Source organism: Oryzias latipes, chromosome 18, assembly GCF_053564925.1.
Source record: "Oryzias latipes strain Hd-rR chromosome 18, Olatipes_Hd-rR_3.1".
NCBI classification, from domain to species: Eukaryota; Metazoa; Chordata; class Actinopteri; order Beloniformes; family Adrianichthyidae; genus Oryzias; species Oryzias latipes.
In genome coordinates, this window is record NC_136254.1 from 2,203,766 (window position 1) to 2,225,351 (window position 21,586).

Below are 21,586 nucleotides of genomic sequence, written 5' to 3' on the forward strand. Positions count from 1 at the left end.
TGACATTCATCGCATTCGTCCTCCACATCCGGGAACATTTCAGACGAATGCGCCCCGTGTCGGACCTTAGAGCGTACGAGTCCAGGGCGTGCACAGGAGGTGGACGGTCAGAGGCATCTGCAGATTGTTGTCTCCTTTTTGAGCCGCTCTGCTGTCGATTTGTCGTTTTGTCTCAGCTGTCAGAAAGACTCACATCTGACTCCTGAAGAGACTAAAAGCAGAAGCTGCAAAGCAAAAAGAAATCTCCTTCTTAGTGTTGCCTAAATGGTTTTTTTTCTTAGTGTCATTTGATCACTTTACACACTTAAGTATGGGCTACAAACCTGACTGTTCCCTCTCAGAGTTGACAGAGATGGCTTCAGTTGGGCGGATCATTCCAGAACTGGAGGACATGAGGAGTTAGCAAAACGCTTCTCTGCTGCATATTCATCAATAACGGTTGATAAACGCTCATTAAGTCCCTCGCAGTTCAAAAACAGGACTAACATTGGTTACTCTAACTTAGAGTAACCAATTGGCGACCTGTCCAGGATAGACCCCGCCTCCGCCCAACAAGGTGACCCGGTGACCCCAAAAGGGACATAGCGGGTTAAGGAAACGGATGGATGGAAAACTTGGTGCAACTCTATTACCACTTTTTGCAGCTAACAGGAGTAGAAGCTGGTCGTTTAGATCAATGTTTATCAACCAGTGTGCCGTGGGAAATTACCCTCATTAACTGATCTAAAATCATTTTCCATCTCCAAGATGAAAAATGTCATCACATGTCACCAGTCTGACCAATCAGAAGTGCTTAAAGTCTTCACTTCCTTGTTCTGTTTCTGCTCATAGAGTCGCTCAGTTCCAACAAAAATACCAGCTAAAGCTCGTCTTTAGCGGTGTAGCTTTCCACAGAATCCGGTGTCAGACCATGGAACAAGAGAACAAACCACTGAAGCTGCATTCAGCGGCTGTTTGCACTACATCTCCCATGATGCATTGGGTTAAAGTGACAGCGTCTCAGCGCACAATGAGTCCTACTTCTTAAACATCTTGAAACAACAACGAACACACATCAAACAGTTTTTAAATCTTTTAACTTAACTTTTATTTCATCTTTTAGAAAAAACAGCTGCAACTTCCAGCATTTTCTGCCACAATTATCACAAAAATGCACGTGACATGGATGGACTGTAGATCAATACAGACTATGAGTTTCTGCTTTTTTTTTTTCTTTTTGGGATGCTGGTGTGCTGCAGGATTTTTGTCAAGGTTAAAGTGTGCCGTGGCTCAAAAAAGGTTGAAAAACACTGATTTAGATGACCAAGAGGACAAACGCACTTTTGTAGATAAGTCATAAATAAATACATAAATAATTGTCTTATTCTGGTTGTTATGGGTATCAGGGTTGTACAGGTTGAGAATATAAAAATATGACAAATAGAAGAGAGTAAATGCCTTTGCTCCACCCTTTTTTTGGCGGGGGGGGGGGGGGGGGGGCTGGTCTAGCACATCATGTGATCGATCTCCTGTTTGATTTTTCTTCTACCGTGATGCAAAGGTAATGGTGACAGGGTTGCATGCCTCACTTTCCATTCATCATATTTTGAACAAATGTTCCGTCGGTTACAAGAGACGCAAAAAAAGCAATTAATAAAACCAAAAACGTTTCTTTTAATGATTTTGACATAAGAGGGGCGGGACTAGGGAACATTAAAGAGGCACTCCAGACTTAGTTGATATTCTTAAAATGAGTCTTTCTCAGGACAAGTACATTTACTTACAAACCACATTTTTTAGTATTTGGATTATTTGAAATGGGACGAAAAATGTCCTCCAATTCTAAAAGGACCCGGTCCAAGATAAAAGTGAGGGAGGGGCGATGTGAAGCCGTTTTAATCGCGTTTGCCTGATAGAAGTGAAAAATGTCTTGTTTTGTGACGTACATTAACGTCCTGACGCTCTGCTCCTCAGACACGGTGACGTCCTCCTACGTCCCCGTCAAACCCTTCGAGGACGGCTGTCAGCGGGTTTCGGTGGAGATCGAGGAGTTCCTGCCCGATGAAGCCAAATACAACTACCCGTTCACCGCCTACAAGAACCAGCTTTACCTCTACCCTCTGCAGCTCAAATACGACAACCAGAAGGCCTTCACCAAGGTGGGGATCAGCAAAGCTGGAGGATGAAGAATCTGCTCATTCTCTCTAAAAGCCCACTATTGTTTCGTCTTCATCAGGCGCGGAACATCGCAGTCTGCATGCAGTTTAGAGATTCAGACGAAGAGGGTGCCACGCCTCTAAAGGTGAGTTATGTGTCCCAGTGGAACGGGTGCAAAACCAGATGAGAAATCCTCTTTTAGCCCTCGGACACGCAGATATTCTTCTGATGTTGGACAAAACGGAGCAGAAACAGCAGATTCAATTATTACTTTATCATTTCTTGTAAACTTTTTTGCTGAACCTCAGCTCAGTGGCTCTGTGGTTAGAGTGTCCGCCCTGTGACTGGAAGGTCGTGGGTTCAAACCCAGGCCGAGTCATACCAAAGACTTTAAAAGACTTCAGCATTAAGGGGGGGGGGGTTAAATCCACCAAAATGCTTCCTAAGCACGGCTGTGTCTGCAGCTCACTGCTTGATGGGTCACATGTGATTTAATCTAAACTCATGTTTTGTTGTGTTCTCCGTTGGGACAGAGACCCTCTCTGTAGATCAGGGGGGTCAAACTCATTTTCACTCAGCGTAGTGGTTGTCCTCAAAGGGCCAGATATCACTTATACATGTAACTAAATGTAATGAAAAACTAATGTAACTACTCCTTAATGTTAAATAACTCATTATTATAACTTTTTACAGTTATAGAAAACATGTTTGCTTGTTACTTTAGCATAAATCCTTTTACATTTGATTAAGATTTCCACAAAGGAGCAAAATAAATCAAACCTTAACATAATTAGGTGCATCTATTGCAACTTTGCATAAATGCTCTTGGGGAATAAGGCCTTAAAAGCCTCGTTCTTTAGTCCAATCACGCTTTCAGAGAATCCAAGGAGCACAGCGGGCTCTCGTGGGACCGTGTTGCATTCTGGGAGCAATCTCTGTGGCTTTCCCACATGAAGACAGCAGGTCCAGGGAATCCTCCGGAAGAAAGATGCCAACAACTGAGACAGATTCAAAGACGAGGTGAACTCAGATTTTCACTAAATAGGGGGGGGGCACCGCCTGCTCCCCCATCCTGCATCCGCTTATCTCCACCCCCATCCTCACTGCTCCTCCTGTCAGGCGCGTTTCCATGCGGGTGCAGACTGAACGCCACGTCCTAAATGTAGCCGTTTTCTCTCCCTGTGCTGGAGTTTGGCCCCCCCACATGCAGAATGTCGCAGCCTTTGCTGTTCCTTTTTTCAGGCCAGCGCTGCTCTTCACAGGCGACCCGGATGTGAGCAACCCAACGGTACCAGAAGAGCTGTGACCCAATCTATGGTTGCTCTTTAGAGATGCACCGTGGAGGTCGGATTCTTAAAGCCGCCTCTTCTCACCGGACTTAACAGATCTAGATTCGGTTCTATTTGAGGCAGATTAGATTTTCTACTCTAATGCTTGACATCACTTCATCAGAGCATCTCATTGAAGTCTGAACTCAGTTTTGCTTTTTATATTTGGATCATTGGAGTCGAGTTTGAAAAAAACAACAACCCAAACTTTCTAACACAGATGAGTTTGCCGTTAGCTCACGTACAATAGAGCTGATGGACTTTAGAACAGCTGCAGCACAAGCCCACATCATGATCACTCCACCTCTGTGCTCAACAGTCAGCATCAGAACCACTGAGAACTGACGTCCCCCAAAGAAAATGACTCTAAACAAAAGAAAGTCACTGTTTCTTGAACGGATTTCCCCACGCTGGAACCAGGAATCGTCAGTTAGCAGTGATTGGTCCTATTCCGTCTCATTTATCGTTTCTATGGCAACCACTCTTACCAATCAGGAGTGAGCTTGTTGGAAGCTCATGCCCCCTAACACTTGAAAGCAGAATCGGGAGAACCAAACGTTTTAAATGTCGGACGTGGGGGGGGGGGGGCAGGCACCACATGCTTTGCTGGAGGCATCTGATTGGTCGGCTTATAACTAGAATAACTTGCACTACAGAAAAAAATATAATGAAAATAAATTAGTTACCTAGAACACAAAAAAAGTAAAAGGTATCCGATCCAAAACGGTTTTTCCAGCCTTATATACAGTCAAAGATCTGGACATTTTGCTGCATTGCATCTTTTCTATTTAAGGCCTTGAGGTTTGTTCAGAGACAGTTTTGGGAAATCTCCATCACCTTAAAATAGTAGTAAATAGTTGAACAAACCCTTTAAAAATATTTTAGAATAATTAATTCTTTCAGTAGGATCCCTGATGATGGTTCTTCTGCTGACAGTGTGATGGTTCTCTCCTTTGACAAAAGTCCTGCCTCTGCTGCTTCTTTTACTTGTAAATCCCACGGAACAAACTAGCCGAGTTGATATTCGTCTTACTCTTCTTAAGAAAGGGTTGGATGAGAACAAAGTTAAGTGTTCAGGTTGTATTAAAACTTCTTTGATCGGGTGATTTTTATTTTGATCCAAAAACCATTTGAATTTTCACAGGTTTTTGGATGTTCTGCTCTGGTATCTGCAGCCACAGACCTGTGAGGACTCAATGCTTCTCACCCATGATGTGTCTGCGTTTGCGTTTCAGTGCATCTACAGCAAACCGGGGGATTCGCTCTTCACCTGCAGCACCTGTGCAGCCGTCCTGCACCACAACCAGAGCCCGGAGTTCTACGACGAGGTCCGGAGACGTTTAGCTTCTCACCTCAGCTCTCACAGGAATGTGGGAGTCACGTGACTAACGGAACCTAAACCGAGGCTACGTGAAGTCATGAATTCACACAAAAAAAGCAGTTTCATAAACTATCTGAGTCGCTGGAGTTTGTTGCTCCTGCGTCTGGAAAAAGTCTCATAAAGTTTTTTTCAGCACGGAGATTTAATGTTATTCTTCAGAAACATGTCAATCCTGCAGGAGAAAAGGTCCATATGACTTTAAACAATCCTGGGGTCAAACAGCCTCAGCTTCATAGGATTTCTCCTCAAACCTGTGAATCACACCTGTAAAGTCTTTCAAAAACTGTTTTAGAAGTAATAATCTTTAGTTTCATGAACGTATTCCCTTAGTTTACTCTGTTTTCTAGAAGAATAGCTATAAATATACACAGTAACCTCTGGTTTTTGTAAAAAACATCAGGAGCAATGAGTGGCTGCCCTCTAGAGGGCAAGAGTAGCATTGCACCACATTGACCCTGAAAAACAAAAACCTTAAAGAACTTTTTTTTTCTTTTTTAAATGCCTGGATATTTCGGTGTCACCTGACTGTGTCCAGGTTAAACTTGAGCTGCCGGTCCACGTGCACGAGAAGCACCACATCCTCTTCACCTTTTACCACATCAGCTGTGAGTCCAGCAGCAAGGCGAGCGGCAAGAAGAAGGACGGCGTGGAGTCGCTGGGTAGGTCTTCACATTTCTGCCCCTGCATGGGAGAACAAACCCCCCCCCCCATAACGTCGGGCGTGTTTCAGTCGGCTACGCGTGGATGCCTCTGCTGAGGGATGGGAGGATGCAGTCGTCTGAGCTGCAGTTACCCGTTTCTGCCACTCTGCCTGCCGGCTACCTTTGTCAGGACAGCAAGAAGGTAGAACAACAGCAGGTTTTTAGTGGTTTCACTCTTTGAACAAGGCCTTTTGTTGGCAAATAAATACTAAAGTTTTGTCTGCTTTGCTCAGTCTCAGCCAGATATCAAGTGGGTGGAAAACGCAAAGACGCTGTTCAGAGTGAGGATGCGCGTAGCGTCCACCATTTATCCTCAGGTACTCCTCTGAGCACGCTCACGGCCCAGTGAGGAGAGTCTGCTGGGATTGGAAGGATGGTAAAGATTTTGTTCTTTCTGCCCCCTCAGGACCCCCACCTGCAGAAGTTCTTCCAGCACTGCCAGCTGATGAGGACGACATCAGAGGGCAACCCGGCAGACCTCATCAAGTACCTGAAGGTGAAGCCGCTGGGGGGGTAAAGCTCTGCTTCAACCAGATGTGAATGCACCTGGCAGCCGGTGAAAAGCAGTTTTGACCATAGTGAACAACCCCCCCCCTAAAAAAACAAAACAACCCGATGATGTCATAGCAGAAAAAAAGCATAAAAAAAGTGAATGTGGCCAAAATCTATGATGGGGTAAATCTTTAAAAATCCTCCAATGAAACTAAAATACGTTTCAAACAGGAAGTACTTTCATAATTATTATGGGATGGCCACAGGACCAGCTTGCTTCGACATGCTGTAGATATATATACATAGAAAATCTTTCTTCTAGCGATCCTCACAAAATTTCACAGACCAGCTTAAAACTACAACCACAACAAAAGCTTTGTTGACCTTTGACCCCGCCATCTTGAATTAAAAAAAATGACCCTGGTACGTTTTAGTAGCAGCTTCACATTCAAACTCCTCCGAGGTGTTTCGATCTGTCGTCTCCGTACTCCCCGAGCAACTTGGGGAAAAGTGTGAGTTTGTAGATTTTAAACAATGCTAGCGTGGCGAGCTCACAAAAAGGGGCGTTTCCCTGTTGCTCACACATTTTTCTTTAACCAGGATGTTGTGAAAAGTGTTGTACACGGATCCCCGTGTCAAGCTGAATGAGACAAAATGACATACGATGTGAACGTATTAGGAATGTGGGCGTGGTTAAGAAAAAAATCTCTGTTGCCACGGCGATCCAAAAATGTACTTTTGCAGATTCTTGTAAAAATGACAAAGACCTGTTCGACACCCCAAGGGACCAAAAAATAAAATGGTTGCTATGGAGAGGAAATCAAAATAGCAAAAATGTCAGTGTTTTTGTGTGACCAGGGTGGCAGGGGCAGGGAGAGTGGGAGAGTGAGGGCTGGGGAGCGCCTGCGGGGCAATGCAACGCCGCCCGCGGCGTCCATCGTCTTTGTTGTCCTTCTTAGTGAGTCAAAGTGAACCTTTCATAGGTTAGAACCCCCATTTGGTCGTTTGCACCTGTACTGAGAGCAGATTTTCCACTTTAGCTGCTCGGTCTGGAGATCTTTCAGTCCTTTTGTTGGATCCACTGAACGACACAAACACCCTTTTAGTGCGAACAGACACCAGACGGGGGTCTTCTGACTCCCCATCAAAGCTTTCATTGATGCCATTTTGGTTGCATCATTTACCTTTCCAAGAACTGCATTTGGTACTGAAGTAGCTTTTTGCAGGAGGGACTGGCACCAGTAGGTTTAGCATCACAACTTTTTTCTCCACTTTGACCTCTTTGCAGACTCTGCTAAGACAAATCTATGCTTCAGGTTTATGAAAAAGGGAAGTCTGCTGACACCAGAGCACTAATACAAGCTAGAAAGATTTCCTGAAGAAACTGGACGGTTTTAGGCTGTATTTCTGAATGAAAATGAAACTTAAAGGGGAACAATTGGCACAAAAATTAAAGAAAGAAATGATCAAAGTTGACCATAAATGAAGTGGAAACAGCACAATAAAAACAAAGATGTGTTTGTGATAAATGCCAGAGCCGGGTATCGAACCAGCGAGCTTCTGCACCAAGGATTCCCCATGTATTTCAATGGAGGCAAAAATCCTGGAATATTTGGAAAAGTTCAAGGATTTGAAGGAGCAAAAGTCACAGCTGGAAAAAGCTGAAAGAGCTGAACATTTGAATACCGTATTTTCCGGACTATAAGTCGCCCTTTTTTTCATAGTTTGGCAAGGGGTGCGACTTATACTCCGCAGCGACTTATATTAGAACTAAATTAAAATAATACATTGTTAACCCTCCTGTTATGTTCATTTGTGAGGAACAGAGATGATGTTCCTGGGTCAATTTGATGTATGAGGCATGTTAAGAGTATGTTAAGTGACACAGAGAATCAGCAAACTTTTTTTTACAATAAGATCTTGAAGGCTAAAAACATAATATTCTATTTTCCAATGATTTCATAGTTTCAGAAATGCAATAAAAATGACAACTGTTTCTACAAATACAGGATGAAAACAGAGTATTAGTTGGCCAATGATGCTTCATGAAAGGAATAAATAAATAAATAAGTATGAAAAAGAACTTCTGTGAAATTATGAGATAAACAGTCTGCTATGATTGTGTCATATGAGTTTGTGCAACTTATTGTATCTTGGTTTCAGATTTTGTCAAACAAATTTCCCGTCAAAATGTAACTTATAGTCCAGTGCGACTTATCTGTTTTTTTTCTACTTTATAATGCATTTTTGGGCTGGTGCGACTTATAGTCCGGAAAATACGGTAGTTGAATGGATAAAATAGCTGAAAAATTGTAGGAATTAAGCGGCAAAAAATGGTGGAAGATACTAGAATAAAGAAAGAGAAACAGGAAAAGAATGGTTGAAGGATTTATAGTATTCAACCCATAATAAGCATTAATAATAATGGTGGCCATGACAAATCTACATGAAAAGCTTTGGATTGGGAAGTAAAGAGTTGAAGTGCAGCTTTTTGCTCACATACCTCTGTGGGAAAACAGCACTTTGTTCAGAACCAAACCAGAGGAGACGTCTGGTCTCGTCGGAGCTGCAGCTTCATTTCAGAGGAAGAAAAATAAATGAAATCACATCAACGAAAGAAAAAGAGAAGCTTTTAGCAGAACGAGTCCACTTTATTTTGCTTTATAGTTTTTCATTCAAGCTTTGTGTCACAAAAGGCTCCATCCTCACACGTCACTTATCCAGTCAGACACATCAAAACACATGCAAGAATGAAGGCACAACGGATCGAAACAGTGAACGTTGTTGTTACTCTGAGGTGTTTGAGTTTGGAAGAGAACCAAAAAATAAATAAACTCGTAAATATTAAAGGTGTCTTTATTCCACTTACTTCTGAACTGAAAGAGGAGATGAGCAGAAATGTCTCCATCACTTCCAGATACACTAAGTCCAGTTGACGGTTTTCTCCTGACCCAGACGTTTCTGAAGGTCTAACCTCCTGTCTGTCTGTCTGTCTGTCTGCCTGCCTGTCTGTCTGTCTGTCTTTCTGTCTGTCTGTCTGTCTGTCTGTCTGTCTGTCTGTCTGTCTGCCTGTTGCTTCCCCTGCAGTGCCTGCATGCCGTGGAGACTCAGGTCATCATCACCTTCCTGCCTACGGTGCTGATGCAGCTGTTTGAGGTGCTGACAGCCACCACCAAAGAGGCCCACGAGACCACGGTCAACGCCCTACGGTCCGCCCACGCTCCGCCCACGCTCCGCCCATGCTCCGCCCATGCTCCCGCAGCTTTTTTATTTATTTATTACACCAAATCCTTTTACTGGTATTTCACATTTAAACAGAGGGTACAGAGATAAAAGCTTAACAGAACCTCCACAAACCCTCCCGTTACTGGACCACGCTTTCGAACTGCAAATATTTTGTTAAACATAAGTTTTCAAAAGAAAATAAACCTCTCACTTGCACATTTCAGTCAATCTTTAAATGTTCTATCAGCAGTGACGTCTAAATTCTTCATATAATTTAAGAAGGGACTCCAACTGGGACAAAAATCTTGTGTGGCAGAAAAACACATTTATTTCTCCAAAACCAAATAATGTCAGAGAGAGAAATTGATCCTTCTATTTGAGAAGAACAAAAGTCCTAAAGATTATTAGATGTTGTGCTCTGTGGCTGAGATGAAGATCCTGTGGGATTACACCAAATGTTGCAGAAATTACAGAAGCTTTAATCTGTAAATCCTTCAAATATTGACGGCCAAACGCAGCTTCATTCTGCACCGGACCAAACATACGTGAGATGGTGGCTGTTGATCGTTTACACCGATTGTAAATGGATTCATGTCTGGAATGACCTTTGAAGTTTTGCTTTGAGTCCATTTTAAATGGAGTAATGATGTGACAAATTGAGGAAGAGTATATTCCGTCTAGAGCTTTTTCCCATATCTTCTCAGCGATGCTGAAGTCCTCTTCCCATCGCGTTTTTAGCACTATTCGGCGTGGAAGGGATTGGAGTTTAAAGTGAAGGCTCTTTTTTCTGTTTTCCTCCTTCAGAGTGGTCATTCACATCGTCTCCAGATGTCACGAGGAAGGACTGGAGCACTACCTGCGCTCTTTTGTCAAGGTACCAGGATTAAAACGATCAGATCAAAGATGAAGAACGCGCTCCTCATCTTCACTGTCCTCCTCCCAAAGTACGTCTTTGTGGCGAACGCCCCGGCTCCGGGAAACTCAGCGACCAGCCACGAGGTGCTGGCCACCACCGTGACCGCCGTCCTCAAGCAGACGGCCGACTTCAACACCAGCAATAAGCTGCTCAAGGTGAGTCTGTGTGCAGACAGCAGGGGGCAGCATTGGGTTCAGAAAGGGACACCTGCAGGGCATGTGGCTGCTTGCACAGAGATTTTCCACTTGATGATTCCTTCCTGGCTTTTTTTTTTCACCTGGACTCAGAACTCTTGGAAGTTTTCCGAACTCGGCTGAGATTTTCCCTCTTTTCCTTCAGTATTCCTGGTTCTTCTTTGACATCATGGCCAAGTCCATGGCCCAGTTCCTCCAAGAGGAAAACCGCATGAAGGTTTGTATGTGAGGCCTTACCCCCCCTGTAATGTTGGAAAACATCAAATCCGAGCTTCGCCTTGGAGCTTTTGAAGATGGTATCTTCCCCCGGCGTCCTTCCAGATGCCGCGGCCGCAGCGCTTCCCAGAGAGCTTCCACCAGGCGCTGCAGTCCCTGGTTCTGTCCGTCATGCCTCACATCATCATCCGACACTCCGAGGTCCCAGAGGAGGCGCGGAGCATCAACCTGAGCCTTGCTCATTTAATCAAGGTTCGATTCCCCCCGCCAGATGAAACCTTTCACTAAAGGCCGGGACCCACAGCCAGACTTATCAGGAATGAACCACATTAAAACCACAGAAGAAGTACCGGTTGATGGCCGACAAAGTCTGAATTATCAGAAATCAACGCATTTCGTGAAAGCAACCGTTGCGTTAATTTCTGATAATGCAGACTTTGAAGGCCATTAATCCGCTCATACCATCGTCACTTACAAACAAAATAAATATTTAACACATTTTTTGTTTATTTTATAGTTTGAATTGCTTTTTTCACAAATAGCAGACTATATGTTAGGTGGTGCGGTACCGTGACAGCGTGCCGCACCACCACTGCAGTCAAGATCCGGCGATATATTTATGCTGATGATCCCGACGTGTTAAATAAAGCGTCAGTTCAGAGAGGAAGTTCTCCTCTAACCGCTTGTTTTTATCCAGATGATGAAGCTAAACGTTGTTTTAAAGAAGCCGGCGTAGTGATACAAAAGATTTAAGTTATGTGACAGGAACTACTTTTTTCACTGTGCGGTTATCAGGTTTAATGCACACCCAGCAGCCAATCAGAATGGAGTATTCCCCCGGACTGTGGTATAAGTACGAACAAACCACGCTAAGAACACGTAAACCAACGTAGAACATGAAGCGTGTGATTATTGTGATGTTTCTCTGTAATTCATCAGTGATTCATGCATCAATGATGTCATCTGAACGTGATCTGTGCGCCGTATACGTGATCTAAAAGTTACACATCAGTGGTTCATGCATGAAAAGTCTGTTAGACAAACGTGGAACGCTCCTGGAAACACACACATTTGAGTGTCTCACAAAAATCACGCAGAATTGTAAGACATTTACGTAATAATTGCGTATAAATTACGCAAAATGCACATAAACTGAATTATTCTCAATCAACCAAAAATGTTGAGCAGCTAAAAACTGAATTCACGTAAAGACGCCTCGGCTGAAACCCTCGACGGACATCTGAGCACATCGAGGAACGTATATCACGCATGGATCACAAAAAAATGACATTTCATATGTGGAAAATGTGCGTAGAGGCTGTACTACACGACCTTAACCTAAAGGTTGTTTGATCTTCTGCTCTTCCTCTCCTCAGAGATGCCTGACCTTCATGAACCGAGGCTTTGCCTTTGGCCTGATCAACCACTACATGCGTCACTTTGGCTTCAAGGATCCTAAGGTGCGCTGTTTTTAAATCAAAATGTAAAAGGAAACAGTTTTGCCTTCATTTCCTCCTCTAGTCCTGAGCTTCAGCAGCAGACATGGAGCTTTTTCCTTTAGCATGGAAACTGTCCTTCTGAGAGTTTAGATCATTTTATCATGAACTATTTCAAGAATTGACCAGAAAAAAAGTGTTTTTAAAGGACCCTCGATGTGTGGATTTCTGTCACAGATGAAGGCTGAAGAACGTGTTTGTTCCTGAGCCAAACAGAAATCCAAACAGGAAGTCCTTTTATTTTGTTAGATACCAACCTTTTCTGTGGACGGCGTCATCAGAATGATGTGCCTTCAACAGCATCGCCGTCTCGTGTGTTTTTCTTGGTCCAGCGTGTTTGTCTTACTTTGTTATGATAACCGGCACATCCGACTGGCTGCCCAGACGAACATCCTGCTTGTCTGTGTTGGTTTTTCTACGGCTGGGCGGCTCTCACGTCTGCCGGCGCTTCACCTGCAGGTGCTGACGGAGATGAAGTTTGAGTTCCTGATGACGGTGTGTAACCACGAGCACTTCATCCCGCTCAACCTGCCCATGGCGTTCGGCCGTACCAAGCTGCAGAGGGTTCAAGGTGAGCGCAAGGCAATGCAGGATGTGTGTGATCACCTGATCTCCTGCTCTGACCTGATTTAAACGTGTTTACAAATGCCGTCATGAAACTACGTCTGCGCCCCCCCGGTCTGTTTTTGAGTGTTTGGTACACCCGATCCATTTTCCGGGTTAAGACAAACCAGCCCGACCAACACTCAGTACTTTCATTAGATGTTTTGCTGCTACAGTTGTTGAATCCTTTGTCAGGAGGGTTCTGAGCATGCTCAGTGCTGAGCTCCATGACTGTGGCTGTGTCCCCCCTAACCCCTAACTACTACTAAAACACTATATAGTGCGGCACTATGTAGAGCCCTGAACTTTAACAGTAATTCAGACTCCACACTCACTACTTTTTTTTTTAAGCCGCGGATATGACGATTTTACGAAGTCAAAAATTGAAATTGAAAATGATTATTTATGAGTCCACTGCTTTCTAAAGATAAAAACGTTGATGGTTTATTAAAAATATACATTTAAAAACATTTATTTGGTAAAAAAAAAATTGTTCGGACGCAATGCATTGTGGTTTATATTCGGCGATCTAGAGAGCATCGATTTACGTTGGTTTATGCAGAGACTTCTGGGTAATTTGGTAATTGTGGATCCAGACAGCTCTAGAAAATGGAGAACGGACTCCGTAGTGAGTAGGGAAGGAATTCGGACACAACCTGAGTTTTCTCTGAAAAAGCAGAAGGTCACAATTTAAAAAAGATGTGCAAATTAACAAACAAACCAGCAAATAGGTTAAAAAAAATAAGTAAACAAACAAAAAAAAAGAACTATTTAGTGACAACTTTTGAAATGCAGCGCCGTTTTACATCCTAACTAACATTTATGCTCCTCACTCTGAAATGACGCACAACACTGTGTGTGTAAAAGGGCAAGAAGGTCGGCGGGGTCATCAGGTGGGAAACCTGCCAGCGTTAGCTTAAGACCACAACACTGAGAAGACCTGACTGCATGTTCCAACTGAGAGAATTCTCCCAAAAAATCTTTCTTAGACATAATTTTGCTTTTATTCTGAATACAAATCCCCTAATGTCAGTGACAACGCGCATGATGGAGCATGGATCGGGTGTTCTGATGGTTTCAGGTTCCTTTCCAGCAGCAAACACTGATAATGTCCAATCTTCGGCTAAATTTGGTGAAAGCGTTGCTCAAAGGCCTCATGCCTCCACTTGTCAGAAATGTCGCTGGTGTGAATGATGCAGAATAACAGAGAGGATAACACAAACCTAGACATGTGATGTTTTGGAGGAACAGCTGTTGCTGGAAAAGAACCCCACACAAGCATGCCGTTGCTTTTCCTGCAAACACCATTTCCACCGTTACCTCATCCAGAGTTCACCTTTAAAGACCCACTCTGATGGAAAATGGGGTTTGGGGAGCGTTTTTCTCTTGACATGGATAAAGAAAATTAAGCTTGAAATTTCATTTCAGAGTTTTTCTTAATTCAAATAGTTGGAGCAGACAAAAAAAAAGTAAAAAACATCAGAAATGTCTTGACTCCACTGTGATGCACGGGCAAACGGATCCATGAACGTCTTTGTTTTCCCCGTCTGAGCTGGAATCTGGACCTAAACTGGACGGTTTAGGTCACCTTTCTGTTTAAGCAATGATCTGTGGAGGGAAGTAAACTTCTTTTAATCATGTAGAGTTCAATATTTGTACTTTCCTTTCCTTTCATTCTACAAGGATATCCTGCTTCAGAACAGACTAACATCCGTTTTGTTTTAGCTTATTTATATTTTTGGTCAGAAAACAAAAAAAAACCCTTTTTGGTCATCAGTTTTCCCCCTCATAGATGCAGTATTTCTCTGGTTTCCAGATGATGCAGCGCTCTGTCCCCGTGTCAGGAAACTGGCAGACATTTGTTTAAAAGTGTCCAGTAAGCCTTAATGATTTAATCAAGTTAAACCTTAATCATCCAGATCGTGGGAGCAGAGGCACAAAAGGGACGATCGACATGGATTCAGAAACCGTGCTGAGCGACGGGGACGCTCACATATCCTGATGCATTCAGGTCAACACAAAAGCTCGGGGATTTAGTTACTGGTTATTGTGAAAGTGCTGTCAGAAGATGAACCTGTCAGTTTCGGCGAAGAAGCTGATATCTGTGCGGATGAATGAACGCGCTGCAGCAGGAGGGACAGATCTGGTTCTGGATCTACAGGAAGAACAATAGAGAAACTATATCGTATCCATGTTTCAGGTCAACAAATAAGAAAGGGACTAATGGCCGACAAGGAGGGCATTATCAGAAAATCAACTCCACACTTCGCAGAAGCAACCGTACCGCAAAGTGTGGACTTGATTTCTGATAATGCACACTAACCCGCTTATACCATGGTCAGTTACAAAAGAAATGAATATGCAACCAGTTTTTAGCACTTTATTCCTGTTATTTTAGCGGTTTTGATCGCGTTTTTTTCACAAAAAGAGGACTTTTTGTTGGGTGGTGCGGCTCAGCCGGCGCATACCGTGACTGCAGCGACAAAGGAAAACGACGTTTTTATGCTGATGATCACGATGTGTTACTATAAAGCATGGGTTCAGAGAGTAAGTTCACCTCTTCCCGCTTTATATTAACACATCGTGATCATCGGCATAAAAACGTCGTTTTCCTTTGTCGCTGCAGTCGATGATCACGATGTGTGAATATAAAGCATCGGTTCAGAGAGAAAGTTCCCCTCTTACAGCTTGTTTTTGTCCAGATGATGAAGATAGTTTGTTTTTAACCCTTGTGCTATTCTAGGGGGTCCAGATGACCCCCCCCTTCCATTGACGTGTTCTTCCTACCATGACAAAGGTGGATAAAGGTGGAAAGATTTCATATAATCCATGGACACCAGTGAAGATCACAAATCATTGAAGAAAAAAGGTTCAGAGCTCTGTCTAGTGGGTCTAGATGACCCAACTCCCAATGTTAAAGTGCCTAGGATAGACCAAGGGTTACAGAAGCCGGCGCAGTGATACAGAACACTTAAGCGACGTGACCTGAACTACGTTTTTTTAGGCGAGCGTTTATCCCTTTTTAACGCACACCACGCAGCCAATCAGAATGCAGCATTCACCCGGACCGTGGTATAAATAAGCGCACACAGATGTGGTGGCACGGCTGTCGTTCCATGTTCCACTCAGGTTGCGGGTTTGCTTCCTGCTAGGATCTGATGTTTTGGTCCTCAGTCCGGCTAACCGAGGAGCTTTTTTTTTGTTTTTGTTTTTTGCGGCGATGCTGCGTGGATTGTTCTTTGTTTTCACCCCCCCTCCCTCCCTCTCTTTTTGTGTGTGTGTGTGTTTGTTGTGTGTTTTTGCTTGTGGTCAGATTTAATTCCATACGCGACGGAGCTTTTTGGCCCTGTAGGTAGGTGACGCCCACCGCCCCCCCCCCCCCGTGTCTGCAAACCGCTCACGTTTGTTCTGACTGACATTAACCTGCCCGCCGTCAACCGCCCCTCCTCCCCCTCTTCCTCACGGGGCGCTCATTTCCTCCCACTCACGCTGAATGGTGCCGGGCCACCGCTTAATGCGCCTGCACTGAGGGGCGGGGCTTGGCTGTTATGGGAATCAACTGACCCTTCTTCCCCTCTAATGCCTAATCGACTCTCCACTTGTAAACAGTAGATAAATTCATCTCTCTTGATGCTGCGGTTCTCCGTCTCTCTCTGTTCGAGCCTCTTTCCGCTGCCTGCCGCTCTCCGCCTCCTGTCATTGGAGACGATAATTGCAGACGGACGCCTGTTTCAGTTTTTCACACGTTACTGTTGGAGAGGGGCATCGTTGATGTTTCTGCCGCTGAAACAGACACCTTCTAAAAAAAAATATTCCCAGCATCACGTTTTTCTCATTTTGTCATTTTTGAATGAACTAGTGTGTGTTGTTTTCTGTTCTTGTGTGGATTTGTGTTGCATATTGACGTGTGTTGCACTCTGAAACTGGTCTGTGATGCACTGCAACCCACATACAGTCACCAAATCATAACAGCCACGTGCATTGATTGAGTTTGGGTTGTTCTTTCTGTGGTTGGGCGATGCTTTTCGTTTGAAGCCGTTTTCTGGTTTTTGTGATGAAATGCGCCGCTTCATGATGTACATTTAAACCTGATGTTCTCAGTATCCCACATAGCAGTGGTCCCCAACCCCCGGGCCGCGGACCGGTTACCGGCCCGTAGCTCACCTAGAACCGGGCCGCAGGAAGAAAAAAATTCATGCGCTAACTTAGGTTCCGTTTGGTTTATCCTCCAAGCTTTTGACTTTAAGCTAAGTTAGTAGCCCAAAGCTTAAAAGTGAATAAGAACCAAAAAAATAAACGTATTTAGAAAGTTTCTCTGGGGAGAAAAGAGTCTGTGAGAAAAACGAAGGAAAGCTTTCAACTTAAAAGAAAATAAAGCGTCTATTTTCAGACAAAACCAGGAGTCTTCCTCCAAATGCGGATTTATTACATTATATTTACGACGTTTTTACAACGGTTGTCATTTTATTTTGCTTTTTGCGGTTTAAGGTGACGTCCGGTTGTTTGCAACCACTGTGACGCTAAAAGGGAAATTCTTCATCACTGAGTCTAAGCCGCAAACATTTTACAGAGAATGAAGATTCAATCAAATAAAGGTGCTTCTGATTTGTGGAAACTCGGAAAAGGAACATTTCTGAATTTTCCCACAGTTAGGGGGATTTAGGCAGGCATCTGTTAAGAAACTTTGGCACAAAATACACAATAAGACATGATTTACGTAAAAGCAAAATATGAAAATCTTTTTGGACTGAAAGATGATCTGAGACTGAGTTTTCAGTGTTATAATGGTCTTCTATTAAGAAAAGAAAGCCTGCAATGATGCTTTTATTGAAGTTTTTACAAATCAGAAACAACTTCTACAAATCAACAACTTTGTTTCATTGAATCTTTGTCACCTGTAAAAAATAGAACAATTGACTACTTTCAGATTTTTTAAAACTACTTTTCTTCCTTTTAGTAGCATTTTAATTTGAAAAATCGTTTTTTTTTTTTGCAGAAGATTAGAAATATTGAACGCAAACTTCGGCCCCGCTTTGAACCGGTTCGTGTCTGACATTGAACCGGTTCGTGTCTGACATTGGACCGGTTCGTGTCTGACATTGGACCGGTCCTTGACTGACATTGAACCGGCTCGTGTCTGACATTGAACCGGCTCGTGTCTGACATTGAACCGGTTCGTGTCTGACATTGAACCGGTTCGTGTCTGACATTGAACTGGTCCGTGTCTGACATTGAACCGGTCCGTGTCTGACATTGAACCGGCTCGTGTCTGACATTGAACCGGTTCGTGTCTGACATTGAACCGGCTCGTGTCTGACATTGAACCGGTTCGTGTCTGACATTGAACTGGTCCGTGTCTGACATTGAACCGGTCCGTGTCTGACATTGAACCGGTTCGTGTCTGACATTGAACCGGTTCGTGTCTGACATTGAACCGGTTCGTGTCTGACATTGAACCGGTTCGTGTCTGACATTGGACCGGTCCTTGACTGACATTGAACCGGCTCGTGTCTGACATTGAACCGGCTCGTGTCTGACATTGAACCGGTTCGTGTCTGACATTGAACCGGTTCGTGTCTGACATTGAACTGGTCCGTGTCTGACATTGAACCGGTCCGTGTCTGACATTGAACCGGCTCGTGTCTGACATTGAACCGGTTCGTGTCTGACATTGAACCGGTTCGTGTCTGACATTGAACCGGTTCGTGTCTGACATTGAACTGGTTCGTGTCTGACATTGGACCGGTCCGTGTCTGACATTGAACCGGTCCGTGTCTGACATTGAACCGGCTCGTGTCTGACATTGAACCGGTTCGTGTCTGACATTGAACCGGTTCGTGTCTGACATTGAACCGGTTCGTGTCTGACATTGGACTGGTCCGTGTCTGACATTGAACCGGTCCTTGTCTGACATTGGACCGGTCCGTGTCTGACATTGAACCGGTTCGTGTCTGACATTGAACCGGTTCGTGTCTGACATTGAACTGGTTCGTGTCTGACATTGAACCGGTCCTTGTCTGACATTGAACCGGTCCTTGTCTGACATTGGACCGGTCCGTGTCTGACATTGAACCGGCTCGTGTCTGACATTGAACTGGTTCGTGTCTGACATTGAACCGGCTCGTGTCTGACATTGAACCGGTCCGTGTCTGACATTGAACCGGTCCTTGTCTGACATTGGACCGGTCCGTGTCTGACATTGAACCGGCTCGTGTCTGACATTGAACTGGTTCGTGTCTGACATTGAACCGGCTCGTGTCTGACATTGAACTGGTTCGTGTCTGACATTGAACCGGCTCGTGTCTGACATTGAACCGGTTCGTGTCTGACATTGAACCGGTTCGTGTCTGACATTGAACCGGTCCTTGTCTGACATTGGACCGGTCCGTGTCTGACATTGAACCGGCTCGTGTCTGACATTGAACCGGCTCGTGTCTGACATTGAACCGGTTCGTGTCTGACATTGAACCGGTTCGTGTCTGACATTGAACTGGTCCGTGTCTGACATTGAACCGGTCCGTGTCTGACATTGAACCGGCTCGTGTCTGACATTGAACCGGTTCGTGTCTGACATTGAACCGGCTCGTGTCTGACATTGAACCGGTCCTTGTCTGACATTGGACCGGTCCGTGTCTGACATTGAACCGGCTCGTGTCTGACATTGAACTGGTTCGTGTCTGACATTGAACCGGCTCGTGTCTGACATTGAACCGGTTCGTGTCTGACATTGAACCGGTTCGTGTCTGACATTGAACCGGTTCGTGTCTGACATTGGACTGGTCCGTGTCTGACATTGAACCGGTCCGTGGCCTGAAAAAGGTTGGAGACCCCTGCCATAGAGCATCAGTGGTCCAGTGGTTCAGTGAGCCTCGCCTGAACACTAAACTCACAACACTAGCCGTGAGCACCAGAGCCAGGGGAGGATGAGCTGATGCCTGGCCCTAACTAACGCACTGATGCTTCCTCAGCAGAGCAGAGCCTGGAGTTCAGCCTGACGGAGGAGTACTGCCGGAACCACTTCCTGGTGGGCCTGCTGCTGAGGGAAGTGAACGAGGCCCTGCAGCAGGGCGCCGACGTCCGACAGCTGGCCGTGAGCGTTCTGAAAAACCTGCTGATTAAGCACGCCATGGATGACCGCTACACCGCCTTTAAGGTGAGCAGGACTGAGAGTTTAACCCCCTCCCCCCTGTTTATGCTGTTGACAGATCAGGTCAAACACAATCTTCTTGACCCCAAATTTATCCAGAACTTTAAAAAAAAAGCCTGGATTGTGGTTCCATTTTAGAATGTCACACACATGTTCCCCCGTTTATCACGTTCTAAAAACAACCTGCGGATGGTGAAATACGTGAAGTAAATGTTTACGGCTGTTCTTAACTTGTTCTTGTTGTGTTTTCTCATGATGGACCAGTCCTGGCAGAAAAGGTTCCCACAAGAAACACCGGCGCTAAAATCATGAAAAGATGCCAAAATGAAAGACATATATATGTATATATATATATAAACATAAAATTGAGAATAGGATTAAACACATAAAATCAAATTAAGATCCCCCTTTTTAGTTGTGGTCTTATCTGTGACCACTCCCAGACCATAATACTCCCACTGCCATAGGGCTGTCTTTTAGGGGCATCAGTCTCAAAACGGCTCCTTCAGTCGTCCTGAAACTGAAGGTTTGGCTTTCACTGAATTTATTTGGGTATTTGCATATATAACTATATAACAATATTACAGATGTGCTTTTATCCTACTAGTTTTATCACCCAACGTCCCTGAGGGTTTTTTACAGCAGCTCGTTAGTCATCAACGGCTTCTTCTTTACTACAAACTGAAAGGATTTGAGCCTTTCATAGTTTGTTTTATTTTAGGATGTTTATATTTTGGGGCTCAGACTGTTTCCAAAGGGGAAATGCAAAGCTGTTATTGTGGTCGAGGACAGATGATATTTTCCTAAAAGAACTGGTGTGCAAACAAATGAGTTTTATTTCTTGTCACATTGCCATGTTCACAGGCTTCCTATTTGCATGCAGGCTGCCGTGATAGCGTCGGGTCTTTTGTAAACTTGCACTGAACTCTCATGAGTCCCGTCTGCACTTTGCAACTTCTTTGCATGTCGCCTTTATTTTCATAGAGACAGAAACCGTGAGAAAACTGCTTCCATCCTCTCTTTCAGCCGTCGCATAATGGCAAACTTCACAAAATAAAGGTTAACTTGAGGAGAAAAAATGAAGCCGGTGTGTGTGTGCGTCTTCCCGGTGTCCGGCGCGCGTGATGCAGCTTCATTTCAGCAAACTGCTTTTGTGAATTTCACGTTTGTCTTCCTCAGAACCAGCAGGCCCGGATCTGCTTGCTCTACCTGCCTCTGTGTGAGCTGCTCTACCAGAACCTGCAGCAGCTGTCTGCCCCGCCGCAGAGCTCCAGCTCGGGCCTCGCCCTCAATGTGAGTCCCCCCTCCTGTGGTCTGCTCCGGCCCTGTCCGGATGACCTCCGTCTGACCTTCTTTTTGCACCAGCTGGCATGAATGACACTCAAGCCGTAAGCGCTCGGTTTGTGTTTGTCGCTCCCCAGAGCTCCAGAGAAGACCTGATCTCCAGCGGCTCCATAGACAGCCGGAGAGTCAGCGCCGCACTCGACAGGGACCACGGTGCGTCGGTAACCGGGGCCGTTTGACCTCTTCCTGTTTACCGCCGCTGCTGGGTCGTCACCGCAGCGCCCTTCGGCTGCACGCGGCGTTGTTTACGCCTCACGCCGGTTCATCCATTAGCAGCACTTTGTCTGAGAGCTGGAGCTGTGGAGCAGACATGCCAGAGAGGATTAGTGCTAGCTTTAGTGTTTTCCTTTTTGATGACTTCTTAATTTGTGCATCACTCCCTGGGACACAACAGTGGCGATGTTTAG

General features: G+C 44.6%; 1 protein-coding gene across 5 annotated transcripts in view; it reads left to right on the forward strand.

The window, feature by feature from the left end:
* Window positions 1-21,586, forward strand: part of dock11 (dedicator of cytokinesis 11) — an 85,330-nt gene that overhangs the window by 26,505 nt on the left and 37,239 nt on the right. For 2 of the 5 annotated variants that reach the window (XM_023965822.2, XM_023965827.2), the window contains exons 17-34: window positions 1,954-2,138; window positions 2,216-2,281; window positions 4,700-4,792; window positions 5,381-5,504; window positions 5,576-5,688; window positions 5,780-5,863; window positions 5,953-6,042; window positions 9,126-9,247; window positions 10,068-10,137; window positions 10,209-10,334; window positions 10,519-10,590; window positions 10,695-10,841; window positions 11,966-12,049; window positions 12,545-12,656; window positions 16,002-16,040; window positions 19,657-19,841; window positions 21,015-21,128; window positions 21,257-21,332. In XM_023965822.2, the coding sequence (XP_023821590.1) occupies window positions 1,954-2,138; window positions 2,216-2,281; window positions 4,700-4,792; window positions 5,381-5,504; window positions 5,576-5,688; window positions 5,780-5,863; window positions 5,953-6,042; window positions 9,126-9,247; window positions 10,068-10,137; window positions 10,209-10,334; window positions 10,519-10,590; window positions 10,695-10,841; window positions 11,966-12,049; window positions 12,545-12,656; window positions 16,002-16,040; window positions 19,657-19,841; window positions 21,015-21,128; window positions 21,257-21,332 (1,902 nt within the window). The remainder of the gene's footprint in view (window positions 1-1,953; window positions 2,139-2,215; window positions 2,282-4,699; window positions 4,793-5,380; window positions 5,505-5,575; window positions 5,689-5,779; window positions 5,864-5,952; window positions 6,043-9,125; window positions 9,248-10,067; window positions 10,138-10,208; window positions 10,335-10,518; window positions 10,591-10,694; window positions 10,842-11,965; window positions 12,050-12,544; window positions 12,657-16,001; window positions 16,041-19,656; window positions 19,842-21,014; window positions 21,129-21,256; window positions 21,333-21,586) is intronic. The other 3 variants (XM_023965824.2, XM_023965825.2, XM_023965826.2) reach the window with 3 other exon arrangements.